Source organism: Pagrus pagrus (assembly GCF_965226575.1).
Source record: "Pagrus pagrus genome assembly, chromosome: 10".
In the NCBI taxonomy this organism is placed as follows: domain Eukaryota; kingdom Metazoa; phylum Chordata; class Actinopteri; order Spariformes; family Sparidae; genus Pagrus; species Pagrus pagrus.
The window spans coordinates 3,562,007-3,584,113 of NC_140194.1; the positions used below are offsets into that span (position 1 = coordinate 3,562,007).

General features: G+C 41.7%; 1 protein-coding gene across 1 annotated transcript; it reads left to right on the forward strand.

The window, feature by feature from the left end:
- The first annotated feature begins 16,918 nt into the window (after positions 1-16,918).
- Positions 16,919-19,051, forward strand: etfbkmt (electron transfer flavoprotein subunit beta lysine methyltransferase). The gene is made up of 3 exons (XM_084365228.1): positions 16,919-17,440; positions 17,522-17,652; positions 18,427-19,051. Exons 1-3 carry the CDS (start codon positions 17,148-17,150, stop codon positions 18,774-18,776), a joined length of 774 nt encoding a protein of 257 aa, XP_084221354.1. The 5' UTR covers positions 16,919-17,147; the 3' UTR covers positions 18,777-19,051.
- Positions 19,052-22,107: the final 3,056 nt, after the last annotated feature.

The window sequence follows — 22,107 nt, forward strand, 5'->3', positions numbered from 1 at the left end:
TTGATCTACGAATGAATTACTACAAGATGTATCTACAAGATCTCCATGTTACAACACAGCACTGTAAAATCTGAGAAAGTGACCTTACTTTAAAAAAATCAACTTATAATTCAAAGTTCTTAAAACTTTTGTAGCTCATACAACTTCAAATTAATAATCTACTTAACTTGGTTATTCTGAGGTAATTGGTTTGTTGTTGTTTTTTTAAGTAAAGTCAACTTTTAACATTTACAGTGCGGGTGACAGTTTTCTGAATTAGACTTTGATTCACTGATTCTCAAAATCACATTCACACATTAACGTGAGCACAGACGAGTTAAAGCGGAGACAAAAAAAAAATGTTCTGTTTGTTTAAGTCAGAGGTTGATCTGGACCTCTGCCACTCGTGTGCAGTCTGTCATCGTACCGTTTGTACCATAAACTTAATTGCGCTCTCTCTCTCTGTGCTCTGGTGTGGACCGGGTAAAACAGTTAGTTGTTTCCTGTGAGGTTTGTTTGTTCTTAAGTCATAAAAGTGTCGCTCTCTAACAGACTAGGGGCACTCAACTTTATTTATTATCATTATCAGGTGCTGATAAAACAGAGCTCTAAAGCTGGACGAGACGCTGTAGATCAAACGATGGCTCCTTTCAGTCGTCAACGACCCGAAGATCTGCTGCAAGACAGTTTTATGGTCTGGGATCAGACGTGGAGGTCTGTTTTCTTGATCAGGATTTCAGGGCACATGTGGGGATGTGGTCTGCTCTCCCACTGACCACCACTGCCCTCCCTGTTGTCTCAGTCCTCACTCTCCCGGGTCCAAAGTCCAAACTGCACCACTGTAGATGAGGCTCAATAAAAGCATTCATGACATGAAAGTGATTTAAATGGTCTCATGACAGCCGATGTCAAATCCAACCGCACGATAGTTTAATGTGATGTTAACACGTAAAGCTAGAGAGTGTGATAATTAGGCCTCAGCACTGGTCTGGCGATGTCTCCACAGTGACTGATGTGGTGTAATTACATGAACGTATCACTTATAAACGACTTTGTTCAGCCTGGTCAGCAAAGAAATCAATAATAGATGAGGCGCTGACACATGAGTTCATGCTTCTCACAGAAGAAGGAGGCAGCTGCATCACTTCCACAGCTCTGTGAGGAGGAAGGTGCCACTGGTGCTCTGAGGTGAGGTCAAAGGTCGGAGGCATTAGTGCCCTGTAGCTCTCGCTGTCCAGCTGGGACACGTTCAACAAGATCTCCAGGGTTGTTTTAGTCTAACAGATAAATGTTAAATGCCACAATCATATAAACACAATGAAAACAGCTATCACGAACGTAACCTCAGTGTGAAAAGGCCGCCTGGCCCGACGGTAACGCCTCGCTGCTGTAGGTCTGTGCTAGTTGGTTAGCTGCTGGACGGCACATCTTTGTCATCGCTAACCACACCCAACTACTTCATGTCTCACTACCATCTAAGAAAACATGTGACAGTATCATAATGAACGTGATATTGTCGGTACTCACTGCTGTCAAGTATAAGCTGCACTTCCTCGAGACTAGCTCGCTAATAGCTTTAGCAATATATCCGCCTAGCCCTGAGGGAGACTCCACATCATCTCCACCGTCTAACCGTGGATCATTAGCCTTCTTGATGAAGGATGGACGAGCAAAACATGGTATTTAATAAAGCTGATGAATAGCTCTCCTGCTAAGTACATACCTCGTTCAGACTGCTGAGGTTGAGACCGCCGACGGCAGTGAACGCTGACGTCAAAAAAACGTTAATTCTGGCCCTCCAGTTGAAGTCTGTTCAACACCGTCAAAAACGTTGAATAAATGTCTTTTGGATGTGTTTCTGCTCAGCGAACAGTCGTGCGTAACGAAGGCGCAGGCAGGTGAAGGGCTCACCAGAGGCCTGTGACGGCCACAGATACTTTGATTTATCGATTGCTGTCGTCGATGTTAAGAGACTTTCTACAAACATAACAAAACATGCCTCGAGAATAACTCACCAACCATGTAGCTTTAAGACGATCCCTGAGTCACAGCGTGCTGGATGTAAGAAGCAAAAGTGTTCTCATTTACACAAAGCAAACATCGTCCCCTGCCAGCATCACAGCAGAGTTTCAAGATGTGCCACAGAAGATGGAGATAAAACATATTGCCTCGCTGCAGAGGAGCTACCTCTTCAAAACAGCTCCTCTGTGACAGTAACGCAGCGGCGATGGACCTCTATCACTTCAGAGGGACTCAAAACTCAAATGCCCCTGTGTTTGAGACTAATGACACATTTCAGCGCGTACTTAAGGGGCATCACTGGGAGGTAAGACGGCTTATTAAAAACAAAACAACTTTGAGAAATCTCCCTCGTGAGTTTCTGATTACAACGTCGACACTCAAACTTTCTTTGGAGCTCACGCTTCTTGTCATAACACAACAGAAGCTCGGCGCTCTCTGCAGTCACGTCTCTGCGTGTCGTCTGCACCCGAAGCCCCGGCGCTGAGAGTTCTGCTTTAACCTTGAACTACCTAGAAATCCTCCCCGCCGTGCTCCATCTATTTTCTCCTTTTCGGTACAAACAATCCTTTTCAGATCAAGCAGCGCGCCGAGCAGTGACCCGCTCTCCAAGCGCTCTCCCGGGACGTTAAACATGGCCGCCTGCTGGTGATTCAAACTGGTTGACACAGGGAGTATTTAGAGAGATGAGTCTGCTGCCTGCATGTGCACTCTGTCTTCTGCACCACCACCACCCCCTCCTCCCGTTATCTTCTGTAAGTGTTATCCACCAGGGAGCCCTGCTGCCTCCTCCTGCTTCACATCTCACAACCGCCTTTGAAAACACAAGTCTTTTCATGGGGAAACGGCCTATTTTGTACTGTTTTGTGGTGACATTTTTTTTTTTTGTGTGTGTGTGTGCAACTCTCAGGGGTGCAGCAGCAGCTTCGGCTCAGTGCAGAGAGGTGACGTTTTCATATCACAGATGGGAACTAAAGACAATCTCCTTCTTCCTGTGTGTGTTTTCTCTCAATAACTCTTGAAACTCCCCTGTCACTCTCCACTCTCACTGTGTCTGTTTACTCCCATTTCTCTCCATTTCCCTGCAAGCTGTGTGTCATCGAGGCTGGTGTAACACAGCGGGCAGCACACACACACACAACAGACACACAACACACACACACACTGGCCGGCTGGGACTCTGTGACAACTTAAACAACGTCTGGTCACCATCTGTGAAAAGTCAGCCTGACGCTGAATGAAAAAAACCATGAAAAACTGCACTTCTGTAAAGCACATTTAATTGATTTATTTGGCGATACGCTGCAAAAACCTTAGACATGAAGAGCAGCTGATTTCTATGGCAGCACAAAGAAAGCTAATTAAACAGATAATGGGTTTTTATCAGGGACTTTCTTCTTCCAGCTGGGCCTTTATTCCTGTTTTTTTTTTATAGACAAGGACATAGATGAGAGGGTACATTGTCTCTCCTCTGAAGACTGTTTGGAGGCTGCTCACTTGTCAATCAGCTCTTGTATGACCTGATTAAATGACATTTACGCTCTGTGCATTAAAATATCCTCTGCTAAATGCATATGTAGCAGCGCTGTCACAAACACAAGCAAACACACACAGGGCTTGTCATATGCAGCTGCATGTGTCTGTGTGAATATGGCTCATCTTGTGCCGTTCCCATGGCTCCCCTCTTTAAAGAAATGATCTCATTCAGAGAACTGTTGACACTCGACATGAACTTAATTTGTTTCTTTGTACGGGCACCCTGTTGTGGGGTTTTCACGGTCATAATAAAGGGCTGGAATAAACCAGGAGCAGCTGAGATGCAACGTTTTGTATGAAAAGTATAGATGTTTGGAGCTGGTTATGTGCATGTTTCACCGTGTGTCTCTTAAGTTCGCACACAGCAACAACATGTATGATGTATTATATATATATTGTACGTGATGTGACAGCTCAGCCATGTATCTGTTCCATCATTCATCTTTCATTGATGTGCCCCCAAGCACCAGTCTTCTGCCTTTCCTCCAGTAAAAGCAACATTATGCAGTAATTTCCTATTTTGTTACGATCTGGCGCCCCCTACAGTCACTGAGTGTCAGTGAACAAAATCCCAGGTTTCTGTAAGTATTTGTCAGATGTAACGTTACAAAACTCAGCACGTCGTGATGATGTCATGTCTTGAAAACTTACTTATTTCTAATGTGGCGGCCAAAGTTTGCACAAAGTTTGCACACGACTCAGAACAATAACATGCCAACGTAACCTGATCCATTCAAACAGATTTTTAAATTTAAAATTATTTATTTATGAATTAATTAATGTATTTTTTAAATGATGTACTTATTGACTGTTATATGTTGTTTTTGTTAATCCCTTTTTGATTTGAACTATTTATTGATGGATTCGTTTGTAATTTCAATTTATAATTCCTCTTTTTAGTTTAGAAATTAATTTTCAAACTAATTAATAAATGCCTATATTTATTGTACAATTAGTTAAATGCTTTATTACTATAGCCGTGACACTTGCGGTCCTCCATAATGCCACGTTCATTCCATGTCAATAGAAATAACAGGCTGTGGCTCAGGGGTAGAGCGACGGTCTTGTTACTGCAAGGTCACTGGTTTGATTCCCCCACAATTGTTGAAGTGTCCTTGTGCAAGACACTGAACCCCAAACTGCTCCTGATGTGCTGGTCGGCACCTTGCATGGCAGCCACCGCCATCAGTGTATGTATGAATTACTGTAAGTCGCTTTGGACAAAAGTGTCTAAAGTGCTAAATGTAAACAACTGCTGTCTTGAATTGAATCATTGTGGATTTAAGTTTTTTCCCCACAGAATTTTACTCTTCGTGATCTGAAACCTGTATGGGACCAAAAACGTTCAATAAAAAAGATAAACTTATGATACTGATTTCATGAAACATTGGACACTTGTATTCATCTTAAAAAAGTCTAAATCACCTTAATCTACTCATGCACAGCTCAATGTCACCGTTTGTTTAAAAGCCTCATGAACAGGAACAAGGACAGCTGAAGCTAATGAAGTAAATGTACAATTAAACTTAATAAATTCACATAAACATATACATTTAAAACAGTACTAGAGTACAATATTTTTGAGGTGGACATATCAAGTCAGTTAATTTAAAACATTAATTTAAAATGTCAAAACAAAACAGTTGCAGGTAACAATTAGATGAGCTGTTTATTAATTTGATTGTTCATTAAATTTGACTCCAAGTCTCTCATTATATATTTTCTTTCACACAATAAGCAAATTAACTGCAACTTTCAACAAAATTTCAAAATAATAATTATTTGTTTGTTTAATTTGATGAATAATAACACTACTAATTACTTTTTTGAGAGGAACTAAGTTAACTTCTTATAAAACTTCATTCTTCAGGCTCCAGGTGGTCTTTGTATGTTATATGTTGGTAGTTGAGGGATAATGACCTGAGCCGTGCTGTCACATCATCCATCACACCTGATAAACTCAAAACATGTTTAATTAAAAAAAAAGACGGAAACACATTTTCAACATTTTAATGAACACGTTGTTGTTGAAACAGACCACAAACATTTAACAACAACAACACAAATTTGATAAAAATGAGAAACATTTTCTTTTTTTATTACTCATTATTGACAAGTGCCCCGCCCCTTCCTGTGACATCACCCCCATGATGTCATGTGATTTCACTCACATGACATCATCATTAATTTATGGTAAGAAAATGAATACAGAAGAGAAACACGATAACACTTGAGCTGAGGTGTCCCAGATTACCCAAATTCACCCTATAACAATATTAAAGTAATGTAACTTGATTACTTTCTGTTACTTTTGGATTACTTCAACCAAAAATAACAAATAAAGACCAGAGAAATGAAATATCAATAAAAAATGACCTCATTTAATCTTATTAACAGCTGCGTGTTCTGTGTCCTGTCTCGGTTCTGCTACTCTCTGGTTCGATCCAGGTGACACTCAGGTGCTTGTCTCACTAAGTCCCGCCCACAGGCTCGGTGCGCGCCAAAATGCGCTGTCTCGCTCGTTTCGCGCGTAAAGTGAGCGCAGCTCGCGCTAAAACTTTTAAATGGCTTTAAAAGTCACAGTCGGATCTTCACTCTGGTCGGAGCCGCTCTTCTCTGAGGACACGAACACGGTCAGTAAACTCTCCTGTGTGAAGCTGCTTTATGTGTACACTCAGTGGCGGATTTAAGAAATTTGGGGCCCGAGGCAAAGGCAGGCGTGGGGCCCTCTGAAATGAGAAGACAACACACAAAACAACAGGTCAATTATGCAATTATTTGTTTGACCTGTTGTCTCTCTCTTCTTGTCCCTTTTTCACGTTGTCTCTCTCCCTCATTCTGAAAACAAACACACAAACACAGTATCAGGCTCTGACCCAGTGGTGAAGTGTAAGTTTATTTACTCAAGTGCTGACATAGACATTTTAGGATTTCATGCAACTTCAATTTTGTCTGCTCCGCTGTATCTCAGAGGCAAATACTGCACTTTCTACTCCACTACTGTACATCATTTACGTTGCTGGTTACATATTTCAAACCCTTCCTGCCCAGTGAAAACCGTGTACCCTCAAAATGATGATTTAATGCTAATATTTGTGATAAACTGAAAGAGTCTTCCTTTGTGGGGCGACTTCTTCAGCCAAAACTCTTTAAAAAATCATCTTGGGCCAGCTGGAAAATACATCATGACAAGACTTCAGTGAAGTTAGTTTTAAATTGGATATTCGACATTCGCAGCCACTCCAACATTTCAAGTGCACCCGTATTGCAGACTTTACAGTAAACACACGGAGAAGACGGCTACAGCGTGTACCGACTTCCTGTTTTCAAAATAAAAATGTGGGATATTTAAAGCAGAGATACTGTGTTTAAAGCTATTGAGAAGCTATTGAGCTAAGATGCTAATATTTACATATAACAATTAATAAAAAATAAGAAAAATTAATTAAAAAAAGTATGAAAAGATGTAAAATGTAAAAACAAGAGGCGTATCTCATGCAGCCAGTGTAGTTACATGATCCCAACATGATTTTGAGTCAATTGGTCACATGACCTGGAAGCTATTGAGCTAACATGCTAATATTTACATATAACAATTAATAAAAAATAAGAAAAATTAATAAAAAAAAGTATGAAAAGATGTAAAATGTAAAAACAAGAGGTGTATCTCATGCAGCCAGTGTAGTTACATGATCCCAACATGATTTTGAGTCAATTGGTCACATGACCTGGAAGCTATTGAGCTAACATGCTAATATTTACATATAACACTTAATAAAAAATAATAAAAATTAATAAAAAAAGTATGAAAAGATGTAAAATGTAAAAACAAGAGGCGTATCTCATGCAGCCAGTGTAGTTACATGATCCCAACATGATTTTGTGTCGATTGATCACATGACCTGGAAGCTATTGAGCTAACATGCTAATATTTTCATATATAAATTAATAAAAATTACTAAAAAATATTTAGAGATGTAAAGCGTAAAAACAAGAGGCGTATCTCATGCAGCCAGTGTAGTTACATGATCCCGGCATGATTTTGAGTCAATTGATCACATGACCTGGAAGCTATTGAGGTAGCATGCTGAGGTGTCAGGGATATAGTAATAAAGCATTTAACTACAAATTAATTTATTAATCTATTAATAAATAGACTAAATTACAAAGTACTTTATTATTTGATATTTTAATGGGCAATAAAAAGAGGAATTACAAATAGAATTTACAAATAAAATATGAATCCATCAATAAATAATTCAAATTAAAAATGGATTTACGGTTTAAAAATACAAATAAATAGCTGGATTCACAAATTGAATTAAGAATACAGATTTTAATCCGGCATAATGCAAATGCAAGTCCCACAGAACCTGACATTTCAGTCCAACAGCGTCAACACGTTTTCACAATTTCAGCAAAGTAACTTAATTTAGCTCCGACTTTCACTCAGCAAACGTAGAAGTCATTTCAAAGACACACAAAGAACACAGAGAGAGAAAAACAGCGAACATCAGACGTCTTGTTACTGTAACTCTGTCAACAAACTCAAAAGCGAGAGAGGAGACGTTGCACCGAGCGTTCCTCTCCCCCTCCGTCTCCTGTATGGAATCAGAAGTACCTCTCGTTCTTCTGAGGATATTACTGAGCTCACTCTTGCACAAAGCTTTATTCCCCTGAAGCATATTAATTGGGGTATTTGCATAACAGGAGAAATGAGTCGCTAGTAATACAAGAATAGCTAAGAGATACCATCGTGTACTTTGTTGTATCAGCTCCCTTTGACGGTGAAGCACGTCGTTCTGTTGGCGCCATCAGTCCCGTGGCATCGCCTGTGAAGCCACTTCCAGCTCGAGCACGTCGTTTGATTCTGTTTCCCCAATCACACGCAGTAATAAGTAAGAGGAGGAAAATCAATTCAGTACAGCTCATTGTTTTGATCTGTATTAATCAAAGAGTAAGCTCTGTAAATAAATTATGCTCTCTGAATTTCCTGGCGGGTCTTCCTGCAGGCGCCCTGCTGTGCATATTTGTCAGCCGAGCCAGACGTGTTCGGAGGGAGCGGCTGAAGCTGCTTTCTCTCAAACCAGGTGGGAAAATATTGTTTTTAGGGTATACGTCGACTTCATAAGCGCTTTGCGGTATATTTTATGTATAGCTGTATGTATTATTTAAACTGCAGCTTGTGTGGTGTGAAGTCAGCAGAAAATCATCATTCACAGCAGAAGCTACCACCTGAGGTCATGTTTAGTTGTTTTCCTGGGTTTCTGGGGTCGTGCGCAACATTTTACTGAAAAAATACACATTTTGTGAAGCTTCCAGTGTTTCTCGATCCCTATGTGACTACTTTTACCAAACTGTTATTCCTGGAGGTATAGAGGGAGCTTTGAAGCAACGAGTAAACCCTCATGTTGGTGAATAAAACAGGCACATTCAGTAATTTGACACTAGTTTTCATGTAATCTGTTACTTAGTATCGACCAAAACTACTGTCACTTTTCAAAGACAAATACTCGAGCAGATATAAAAGTTGTGAACAGAAAAACAAAAGTACATGCCGGAAAAGTTGCATGAGAAGTGAGTAACTTAATGAATAATGAGAAAAAGAAAAAACAGCAGCACACGGCTGTGGTTCATTATTAATTGCCGGCTGTGTTCATTTGTTCGCTTGTGTTTGAAACATATCGGTCACGTCCACCTGAAAGAAAAGTGGTTAATGTGCATAATGTGGTCCCAATTCATCATTTAACATCAGTGAGCGTGACTAGTTACATGCACACGCTTGCAGACTGTTAGCTTGAATATTACCATGAGAGCAGAAGTAGTTTTGACGTTTCTCTGATGTTCTGCCGACTTCATACAACTGCAGCCTGCTGCACTGTTAATTCATCTGTTAAGCCCAGCAGTGAGCTCTTTTTTTAAAAAGCCTTACTCCTGTACCTTTGGCCGCCATGCTGCTTTGAACAGAGTCATGGAGACGTGGGTGTGGTAGGATATCAGATGTCGAGCAAACCTGGGACCGTGATGAATGTAACCAAACGTAACGCCGTAAAAGTACAAGTAGTAGTCGTAAGTACAAGTGGGCTGCATTAAGACTACTCCGAAAAGTACGATTTATTCAAAAAAATCAAGTGAAGTGAGTAAATGTAACTTTAGCACAGGTAAAATGGAGAAAAAGCTCAAGTTGACTTCCAGTGAAATTTAAACGCAGATGCAAAAAGGCTCATTAAAGATATTTTTTAGGTATGTGTGAGGGTAAAATCCTGGCTACGCCTCAGCTGTCAGCCAATCTCTGAACCGCAGACACACACACAGTTTAAACTCCACGTTTCAATCAATGATTCAATGTCAAATGACTCAAATGTGTCACATACTTTATTATAATTCCTTAAAGAGCTGTAAATTCTCAGATGCTTAGAAATAACTCTGCGTTTTCATATTAATTACAGGAAGATAGAGACAGTTTTGGATTGATTGACTTGAGATTGATTTCAGTGAAGTGCTGTGGGAATTAAACAGCTTTACATTCAGAAATCAATGTTTGGATGAGAACATATCAGTCTGTGAGAGGGAGGGGAGACCCCAGCTCACCTCAGGTGTGGGGAGTTGTCAGGTCAGGAAGTCGTATGAGGTGCGATTCTCTTTGCCTCAGGTGTTAACAGGAAGGAAGCGAGGATGACACCTACTGTCCAGTGAAACATCAAAGGGTCGCCGCCCCGAGGAAGTCAGACCAACACAAACATCAGAGGATCGGTGCTTTGGGGAAGACGTGAAGTCTGTCACCACGGTTCTGTTTTATATAAGTCAAGACTATCTGGCAGACTGGAGAGACTGTGGCTCTTCTCTGCACGCTGCATGTATGAAAGAGAGTTTGTGATTCAACTCTTCACCTTGACAAGGAGCATTTACAGTGCATAACCAGAGGGCCCTTCAGTTACAGCACAGAAGGTCAGCTGAGCATCGACAAAATGTTAAATGTGTAAACAGAGAAGCAGATGATTGAACATAAACGATTCCAATTAATAATAAAACAATAATGAGTGAATATCTACGATTACCTGGATTTAAACTGAGCATTTATTTCCTGTGTGGGACTGATAGTTATCACGCTGTGGATCAACCTTTGAGGTAATGTTAAATCATAGCTTTCAGTGAAGCTGTTGGTCTCCTGTCCTTGAGTTATGGTAATAGCATGGAAAGTTAAACCCACATGAACACTGATGGCCTTGAGCTCATTCTTCATATGTCCTATGTATCTATAATAAAGATCAGCCTGTCTATAGAGGACTGGAGAGAGCACTGTGAGCGCGAACCCGTCCACAAATCTGAAACTTCTTTTTATTCAGGCCTATATTTTCACGACCTCGGGCCTGTGATACTGCTGAAGTTTACATGAAAGAGAATATTCTCAATTGGTGTAGTTAGCTATGATGCTCGAGGACGACTGAAGACTCGTCGTTCTCGACAGGAATCAGCGCTGTGTGCTCAGAGTCAACAGTAAACAGAGAGTTAACCGCCTGCTGGCTCCGACGGCCCGTATGCAGCGGTCAGCGAGGTTAGATTCCCATTATCATAATGATCGTAATGGAGCAGAACTCAGAGGCAGACATCAAGTAATGCTGTTTTCGTCAGTATCCACCGACGAGCCCGGAGGAAACGGCTGCTTTGACAAACAATATCAACTTGTATTAACCACAGAGAATAAAAAAAGTAGAGTGTGGAACCCATCCAACTAATGAATCCAGTTAATTAGTCCCAAAACAATTTTGCTCGAGGATAAACAGAGACAGCCCAAAATAAAAAGGAGAGTGTGTTCATTTAACCAGAATTTAGTGTCTGGTGCTTTTTCATCTGCAGCAGAGTAGACCTGCCGTATCCAGGACAACTGACTGCATTTCATGTTACTTTATACTTCTACTACAAATCAGGGGGAATACTGTTGTAGGTTTCCACTGATGAAGCCTTTGTTTGACACTCTGAAGATCCCCTCCATCACCCAAATCAACAGAAATCCACAGGCTCAGTTTACTCCGACAAAAGAAAATACGGTGCAGAGAAATTGTCCATTTCAAGACTATTATTGACTAAAGCGAGAACTGTTCGACAGTTAGAGGTGAAAAAACTGTCAAAAAAATAAAATAAAAATAAAATAGCTCAGTGACTGGCAGATGATTATCATAGTAACCGGCCTCCAAAATATTACAAATGCAATATAAGTGAGATTTCACACGTTTTTAAACTAAATTATCGACACATCTGAAGACATTTGAACTTATTCGTCACTGTAGATATTAACTGTGAGAATATCAACATGCAAAAATGTAAATACTCTTTCCACTTGCTTCTTAATCCCCACAAACTTAAATTATTACATGTAAATAAGTTAAACATAACATGGGCACATTCAGGCTCCTACAATCGTGTAATCTGACAATTATAGTTACTTTACAAATTAAGATTTTACCCACAAAAAGCTGATAAGATTTGATTTACTGACGAAAGATGCAATATGTAAGAAATCAGACTTTGAGACGAGGGAACCTGATGTGCAAAAATACTGACGGTACGCCACTCTGCTCCACAACACTCGACTTCAGCAGTAAAATGCTACTGAACACCTGATAATGTAATATATAACACTCGCTGCAGGAATTGTGTGCGTACTTCTACTTTTGATGCTTTAAGGACATTTTGCAGAAAGTGATTACAATCATTATGAATGCAGGACTTTCTCTTGAAAGAGAGTATTTGTAAAGTGTGGCCATGATACTTTTACTTACATAAATGAGCTAACTACGTCCTCCACCACTGATGTTTAAAGACTTTTTTTATCCGCAGTGATTAAATCAAACCTCACAGTGTGAGTTGTTTTTAATTCTCTCAGTGTAAATACATTTCACCTCCACCAAGGATGTTATATTTTCACCTGTGTCTGTCTGTTGTTTGGTTGGTTTGTCAGCAGGATTACACAAAAACTACTGAACGGATTTCCACAAAACTTGGATGGAGGATGAGTCTCACACTAACTGTTGGAGCAGATCCGGATAAAGTGACGTCTCCAGAGATTAACACATGGATCTTGATGAAAAACATCAAGCGTACCTCGGCGGCTGGTGTCTATGAGCGCGTACAAGAGTGGATTGCTGAGCCTCGGTGGAGGTATGCGCTCTACTGAATGCCACACTATTCGTCTCTGTGTTTCTAATGATGGAGATGGTTCTGTCACAAACACGCTAAAGTCTTCACAGACTGGCAAAGGCCAGTGTGACATGTCAGGAGGGTTTTGTTAAGCTCGACCCCGGCCAGACATCACACGGCTGCGAAGGTCTCGACAAAAGAAAAGCTGAGAGTGAATTTCACATTATGAGACCGAGGAGCCGGCAGAGTGTGACAGGAAGGTGCAGCAATTATCACATTTCATAATGTGTCTTTTGAGAACATGGCTTTGTTCCACTCATAGCACACACACACACACACACACACACACACACACACACACACACACACACACACACACACACACACACACACACACACACACACACACACACACACACACACTCACACACACACACACACACACACACACACACACACACACACACACACAATGATCATGGTTTAAATAAAACAGCCAGGAATGATTTTCCTTTTTTTTTAATAACCAGATTGGCCACCAGGGGGAGCAACAGCATTTGTATACTTGTAAGTTTGACTCCTTCAGTTACTTTTGGTCATTACTGTAGTGTCCTACTGCAAATGCAGCTTTCCATAATAATTATAATAATCATGTATTTAACAGACAGACACAGATCACGCTGTCGTCAGGCAGACGCTCAGAATCACCTTGTGATGGAAATTTTGCACACACATATCGAGACATGTAAACTGAAGTCTTGCACCTCTTTTTAAAACTGGTTTTCTACCTAAGTTTAGGGAAGTGAATAAACCACTGAACTCACGAACTCTTGACCTGTATCTTTATCTGTAGAAGGCATGACCCCGTAGCTGTCGCACACCACAGAGACAAATAAATACCTTCTGTAGCCTTCCTGCTCAGGAACTGAGTTCTCGCTCTGAAACAATCAGGTGTTGTTGCTTTGTGATTGCTCCTCTTGTGCAAGAATAAACTTTGTTAAACTTTGAGCCGGCTCTGATCTCCTTCCTCTTGATCCAAACTATCAAGTAATTATTTTAACACAACTCTTGTGTGCTTCTGCTGTTTATGACGAAGTCGTAGATGAGGCTGGAGGTGTGTGTGTGTGTGTGGGTCAAGATGACCTCCTAATAGGAGTTATCTTTACAGATTAAGCAGGAATATTGTGCTTTGATGCATTTTGTTAGTCATAAAAGCGCCGCTCCTCCACTGTGTGTGTCATTAAGTGAACTGTGACTGAGTGCTTGGCAGAGACACGAGTCTCCATGCTCAACTTTCTCCTCTGCAATACATGTTGAATGTTTCTCCAGAGCACATTGTTCTCAAAAACAAAAAGAAAACAACACTTATCACACATTGCAAGGCTGCATTCCTTGTGGTCCTGTAATGATTTTGTCTATACCTCATTTTCCAAACTACGTCTGTGGGAAACCGAAGAAGATTCATGATGCTGACCTCCAAAGTGCAGTGAAACCACTTCTAAGATTTTGTGTTTGCTCCTGGGAATCCTTTAAGGACTCCCGCAGGTCCCTGGCAATATTTGAAGAACTACTGCACTATATTACTTCACTTTCCTCCGTAAGGAGAAAAAAAGATGGTTTCAGGCTCTTAAGATTTAAAGGTATTAAGTGTATCGTCTCTGCCATAGCATTCCTGCATGACCTCACTCCAGGGATGTGGGATAACAGGACACAGACTTTCAATTAAGTTGAAAGGGGGTAGGGGAGTGTGTCAGGCGGTGAAGCCTTTTTTTATTTGGGGGAGTTCATCAAGGAGTGGCGTTTTTATCTGTCTGAAGGAATGTGGCTGGTGGGAGTCTGGTCGTGGAGAAGATCAAGAGAGGAGCAGAGGAAGGGCATGATGATTAAAAACCTGAGAGAGGGAAGACAAAGCGTACGTGTAGAGACTTACCTGAGCGAACACGCAGGAAGGCTTGTTTACATATTTAATGCGCTCTAACATGAGATTCAGGATTGTTTTTAAAGGAAAAACTCTTAATTACAGCAAAAGTTTAAAGGCTGGAAAGGATGTAGAAAGAACATAAGAAGCTATTTCTATTTACTTTCTCCTGTTTTTAATCTGTTTGCATCTTTATATATATGCTCTCTCTTTTGCCCTGCTATAAAACCTAATATCCCCTCCAGAGATCAGAGGAGTCTTATCTTAGTTATCTTATGTAGCTTGAGATCATAAAAACCAAACACTGTGGGAAAGAATGAACTGTTACCATTTTCTCACACTGCGTTCTTCATGACTGGATACGAAGTGTCCTTGTTAGATAGAGCCACACATACTGCCCACTGAGTGTGTTTCAGAGAGCAGTCCTGTAGCATTATTCATGACCTTCATGTCCTCCAATCCCTGAAAATAGTTACCTCCTTGTCTCAGCAGCCTCGAGATTGAAATTGCTTTTGAAGTGTTACATTTGAGGCCTGTGGAATGAGCAAATCATATGTGACACTATAAAAAGATGCCTGAATCACAACCCCGATAACGGAGGACAGAGGTCCGTGTATATCTGATCTCCTTCATCTTCACGAAGGCGAACACATTGTCGCACTCTCGCCACACTGACGCATAGACCTGGGGGCTCAAGGTTGCAACTCCCATATGAAATCAAGTCACTCCACCCGCTGGCCCTGATAGGCAGCCGCCATCTATAAAAACGATCCCCGAGTAGATCTGCCGGTGTGCTGGTCCTGCCCACGGGGGTCAGCTCCAGGTAAGTATCCATTAGGACTCTCCACATCCTCCATCAAAAAGCAATATCTTTACACAAGATGGGAACATAAGGGACGCTGTAATTACAGCCTCGGGGCTCCAGACCCACCCCCCCACTGCCATGGGATGAAGAGTGTGTTGCGTATGACTGCTCACACACACACACACACACACATTTATTTATGTTCACTTTCAACCTTTTACTCATCGAGGACCACTGTTAGTTTGATGCACGTCATCTTGTTTGTGTTAGCATTTACAGTTTAACATATTTTTGTCTAGTGCAGATGAGAGCTGGTCAAAGCAAGCGCGTAGATGATGACTGAGCCGTGCCTGTCATAGGTCAACCCAAGGTCAACACACTTATACACAAGAAGAGGCTTTATCAACTCCCTCCAGGATGAACTCCTTAATTGAGTTCCTTTGCTTTAGCTGTCACAGCACTCTATACCATAATACAATACATCTCTCATTATCTGCAACCAGATGGCTGTCATTAGACAGAACACAAGCCAGAAGCCCACTGACGCAGGAGTTCACCCCGCACACATATTAATCATTCATAGGCAAGAACAACATATCGAAATAATAGTAAAGCCCAAGTGAACTTCCAGGTTCTGCTCCAGATGTAACAAAAATCTTATTCAAAATCAATTTGACATTTGTATTTATAAAAATTATTACAAATCCAGCCCTGGAACAAAACCTTGAAGACATGGATGGGAAAGTTTTAGCCAGACATCTCTGTAACAAGAGCAAGACAGACAGGAAGGATGAGAAATCTGTCAACGAGCAGAGATTGTGATTAAAAAGTTAGATTACATTAGAAAGACTGTGAGACAGGAGTAAGAGCCTGCGTTTACCATAACATACTAAATATCTACCCCAAAATAAGATCAATTAAAAATCTGTCATAAATAATACACTATACTTCCTGGAGTTTCTTCCATCTTGTTTCCCCTGTTGAAACAATTACTATTACTATTATTATTATTATTATTATTATTATTATTATTATTATTATTGAGAGTTTTTCCTTTTACAAATCCAGGGCCTAAGGGCAGAAGATTCCGGTCACTGTACAGATTGTAAAGCCCACTGTGGTAATGTGATTGTGATTTTGGTCGACATAAATACAACAGATTGATTTGATTTGAAATCAGAATTATAATTACATCAGCTCAGATGTGTTGCCACACTGCACCAATAGAGAACATAAATCAAAGCTAATATTGAGTCACATAGATATTATCACTCTGTTTTAAAGTAAGGTCCACATTAATATGGCTGTATAGTGCATGTTGTTGTTAGTTATTAAAGACAAAGAAGAAAAATGTTTCCAGTTAACAGATTATTTTAAAAGTTATATTAAAAAATATAAAATATAATTTTAGATTGATTTATAATATCACTTTGTAGTTACTCGTTCAAATTTCAACACAAACTGCGGGGGAACCTTTTTTGAGCGGAACGAAGATTGTTCCATGTTCAGGAGGTCGACGGAACCTTTGTCCGCCACTATTTTGCGTTCGTGTGGAAACAATAATAAACCGTCTCGTTTTAAGCCGAATGGACATTTAACAAGTCTGTCATCGTTTATCCGTCAAAGCTGCGATGTTCAGAGGTGACACATGATTGTCAGCTGCTGCAGGAAACATGAAGATCGGCTCCAAACAGCAGCGATGAGGAGAACTTAGCTAGCAGCGCAGCTAGCTGGTTCTGGTTCTGTGTGGTCATGTTGGGGTCGTTAGCGCCACAGAAATATGTTCGTCACATTAAAACATGTATCGGGTCACTGAAACAGACAAGTAGACAGCGGTGTTTGTCAGCCGGCTGTCGGTCTGATGAGGACATCAGGAGATTTATTTCGGAGAACACAGAGGTAGTCGGAGAGCAGAGTCTGACTCCGGAGGTCAAACTGCGGCTCTTCACCCCAAACTGCAGGTTCTGGAGGGAAAGACCAGAACTGTGGCCGTTTGATGACCCGTACTGGGCTATTTACTGGCCGGGAGGACAGGCGCTCTCAAGGTAAAACCCTAATGATAAGCATCTGCGTTTAGTGTCTGGGAGTCGCTGCTGTTCACCTCACCTGGTGCTCTCTGTCCGCAGGTATCTGCTGGACGACCCCGCAGTGTGTCGGGGGAAGACGGTTCTGGATCTGGGGAGCGGCTGTGGAGCCTCCGCCATCGCTGCGAAACTGTGTGGAGCTGCTCATGTTGTTGCGAATGATATTGACACTGGTATGTATCTGTGTTTTCAACCGAGTACATTTACTCAAATACTGTATGTTTTTACACTTTTAAGATACTTTACTTAAGTATTTCCATTTTCTAGGTACATTTAAGTACATTTAATATCAGATAATTGTTTGACTCAAGTACTGTTTGTGTGGGTCACTCCCATGTTTAAGTAATATTTAACACGATGTCTTTACTTTTACTTAAGTGTGACTTTTGGGCACTTTACACAACACTGGTAAAACCAAAGTCTGGTAAAACTCTTGCAAGAGTCTGACTGAGTGTCTGTTTACATGATGTACGTGCTTCCAGTAATCAAAGTGTAGTTGAGATTATTCCTGTAAACCTAAAAGTCAAGACTCAACTGAGACAAATGTGTCAACTGGCTGAAGCTCTTGAGGGCAAACTTGGGCTTCGAGGAGAGAACATGGGAGTCAGACGGGGGAAGAGATGAAGGATACGTTTGAGCCCTGCAGTGAGCAGCTCTTTCATGTGGTAGGTGAGCTGCAGGAGGAGACAGGACGGCTGGGGGACCTGGATGGGGGTGGTGGAAGTTTGTCATTCGGTGTGGAGAATCACATTCAGGCTTTAAATTGTGAATGAAGTGACTGAATGGAGGGTACGTGCAGATGAAAGCCAGGCTGCAGTGATACTTCTGGTTGCTGCGTCACATCATGGGTCCCTATGTGCACTATCATGTGTGATTCTTCCCGTCATGCCTCAGACCAGGTCGTGCAGTAGAGAGTAAAGTCTTAAATATGTCTGTTTGTGTTACAGTTGCAGCCGTTGCCACCCACATGAACTCGGAGCTGAACGGCCTTGAGCCGCCCGTTTGTCTCACTGACAACATGATTGGTTCACCGGCCGAGGGCTTTGACCTGATCCTCCTGGGTGACATGTTCTACGACGAGGCCCTCGCCACCAGCCTTCACAGCTGGTTGGACCGCTGCATCGAAACCCACGGCACCCAAGTCCTGATCGGAGACCCGGGGAGAGCCCAGTTTGAGGAACACGGCATCCGACGACTGCTGCGTCTGCGGGCTCAGTTTGAGCTGCCCGAGTCCGTCAGAGAGGAGAACTACGGTCTGACCTGCAGCAGCGTCTGGTGCTACCGCCCTGAACTCTGAGGACCGGAGAGGATCCGCCGGGCTTTTACGTTTGAATGTAATTTAATATGAACTCACCTGTGAAAAGGACTGTGTGTTTATGTGAGCAGTTTGTAGTTATTTTCTACACTTGTTGCCTTACGATGAAAATGCCTTCAACTATCTCCTGATATGTTTTAATACCCAGGATGCAAATGGACAGGATGACAAAGTAAAGTCATTACATGTGGATGTTTATTTCCTGAACTACTCTGTGGATTTACATACAGAATTAAACATTTTCTCTTTTTCTTGAATATTTTGTTTAATTTCTGTCCAAATCCAAAACATGAGTCCTCTAAATAGCTTCATCAGTTGTACCTCAGAGTGATTTATTATAAAAATCTCCCCCACTCTGTCCTTGAGGGAGTCTCCGGTTCTGTAAGGGTTGGCATCATTTCCCCATTTTGACCCTAACCTCTAAATTCATCCACATGAACACATCAATCACTGCCAGAGTGAAGTCATCGATATGTGAATGATGTGATGAGTTTCAGTCATGAACAACACACCACAGGACTTCATCAGTGTCAAATCACAACTTTAACCTTCAAACACTTCAATCCTAATAAACTTTAAATCATCATCCAGCTTTAAGCCTTCAGCAGAGTTCAAATCTTACCCAGAAGGTCAGACGACCTTTGAGAGAGGAGCCAACAAGAGAACTTCTGTGATGAATTTTGTACTTCATGTAGAGGAATGTGAATTGATGTTTACACAGCCCTATTTAGAGAGACTGTTAAATGTGAACTGTGACCTCTTATGACCTTTTTTATTACTTGTTTTATGTTTTATGACCTATGTAAGGTACTTGGCAATCACTGAAGGTAAACATTCTCTTATCTGCAGGAGGGCATGAATGAGCAGCTGTTAGAGTGAAAACACCCACAGAGACAGATATGAACCAAGCGTTGCTCTTCTGATATCGAGTCTTCACTTTGTAACTGACCTGCGTGTCGCTCTGTGGATGCTCCTCTTGTACAAGATTAAACCCAAAAACCACATTGAAAATATTTCCGTCGAGATTAAAATGGATCAAAATCAACCGATCAAGTTTACCTTCGGCAAGACGGTTGTAAAATTGCATTTTAGATCAGTTTCTTCTCAGTGAAAATGATGCATCAGACCCTCGACCTTCACCCTTGAATACAATCTTCAGCCAATGCGATATAGGGTTTGACTGAGTCGGACGACTCATTTGCTGAGCATTTAACAGATACATCTTCTGAGTTGCTTTTTGCTGACTCGCCATCTCTCCCCAAAAAATGTATCCTCTATTCACCAGACCTCCTAGAAGCTGTCCTAATATGGGTAGAGAGGCAGAGAGCAGCGGTAAAAGGAAACCTCCTGACTCTCTCATCAAAGCAGTGTGTCTGTTTTTCAGAGATATTTTTTAATCCGCCAGCAGTCTGATAGTTTTCTTTCTGCTTTTTCAGTTTTTTATATTGACAGGGTGTGAGAGGGACATTTCCCTTTAGCAGGTTTAAACAGATTTCACAGAGACACTGAAGAAAGTCTGATGAGCAGTGTCGGAGAATATCTTAAGGTGTGCAGTGGCATAAAGCGCTCAGCAGAGGAGCGTCCCTTTTTAAATGTGTTGTTTCTGGGCTTTCTTCCTCAAAGATGTCGACGTGTAGTTCGGTGATAACAGAACTCAAGCTTTGCCCTCTGCTCTACCAGAAATCCTCTCTGATCTAGGAAATCTACAAGTACCCACTTCTCTGTCTGCGCGGGCCTTTTTAAAGCACTTCCGCCTGCACCTACCTACTTCTTCTAATTGGTCACTTTGGTATATTTAGGGTTTCTCCTATGGAAGGTCACCTCCTCTATAAATTACCTACTCTACTGATGTCCATCTTTGGGACTTGTGCCCTAAGACTGACCCGACTGTCTCTCTGTCCTTTTGGGGAAATGTATAGCTGAGCCGGCTCCTGACCATTTGACCTAACAGTTGAACTCTATAATTTTGTCCTTCAACTGTCCTCCAAAACACACATAGAACTGACTGGTTACTCTAATGTCACCTAACAGATGTCCTCCCCCTCCTTAACCCCCACAACCAAAAGTACCAGGTGGAAATCAAATCATAGCTCAGAATGTGTAGTGACACAGACACCTCACGCGCTCAGACATGGCTGTGTGTCTAGCTACTAGGCTTCAGGCAGATAAACCAGGGGCCACCGGGTTCAAGCTGATGGTGCGACTGTATTTACCTTTGTAAAAAAGATTTTGAGTGAGCGACATCACGCTCATATTTTTATGATGCCTGCGTTGCGTGAAAGTTCTTGCCACTTCAGGGCGCTCGGCCGTCTGTAATAACACATCGTCCAGTATAACGAGGTGGGAATGACGAGGGGGAAACAAATCAGGGTCGTGAAAAGAATCAGGCAGTCCTTCGATGGATTTAATATTTGTTTTGTTGTTGTTTTTTGTCTGATAGGCATAACTTTTAGGACCCTCGGCTGCAGATTCCTGAATGGTGTCTCCCCCAACTTGTCTGTCAAGTCCCCCAGATAATTACCCAGTTCCAGCGTATTCTCTCCTGTTTTCGTGGTGTAAATGAGGCTGTCTGTGTCAAAATAAAGCACTCTCTCCTGCAGCTGTTGTAAATAGCCGTACAATTTTAGACGTGAAAGCGGCGATGAACACGTTGTCTTCTTTATTCGGAGGGGCTATGTACCGGTCGCCGTAGACCCACTGGATCAGAGCCACTCTGTCGTTTAGGAAAGAAAAGTATTTGATGAAGTGTTTTTCCGGGATCATTAACGAGAAAACCTCTTCAGGCTCCGTAACGAGCTCCGTCTTCCCCCAGAAGCTGCTTCCTGATCGGTCGTGAGTGACATATTAGACTGAACGAGTTAATCCAGCAAGTTTAGAAACGTGGCTAGACCCGCGTCATCCCCGTTTGTTCTCACACTCTTGCTAAAGTGCTGTCCCCTCAGTTCAATTTGAATAATATCCCACGCTTGTGCTTGGGAAAAGATTCTGTCGCACAGTTCCCGGGCCGTGCCCATGAAACTGCTGTAGACTTCTCTGTAATCTGGGCACGCATTGTTAAATCTATGGCGATTCACTACAACGGGCTGAGGCTGCTCCGGCGGCGAGACGGGGGTCAAAGGGTCAAGGATAGGGTCGTGACCACAGGATGGGGTTTGCTCCGCATCACCGCCTGTCAGACTTTCTAAAAGCTCCAGAGCAACGTCAAATTCTCTGAAATGTCTTATTGAGAGACTTTAGGTAGGGGCTCATTGTTGGGAGACTAAGCAGCCAAGAGTAAAGGCATGCAGGAGGAGGAGGAGGAGGAGGAGGAGGA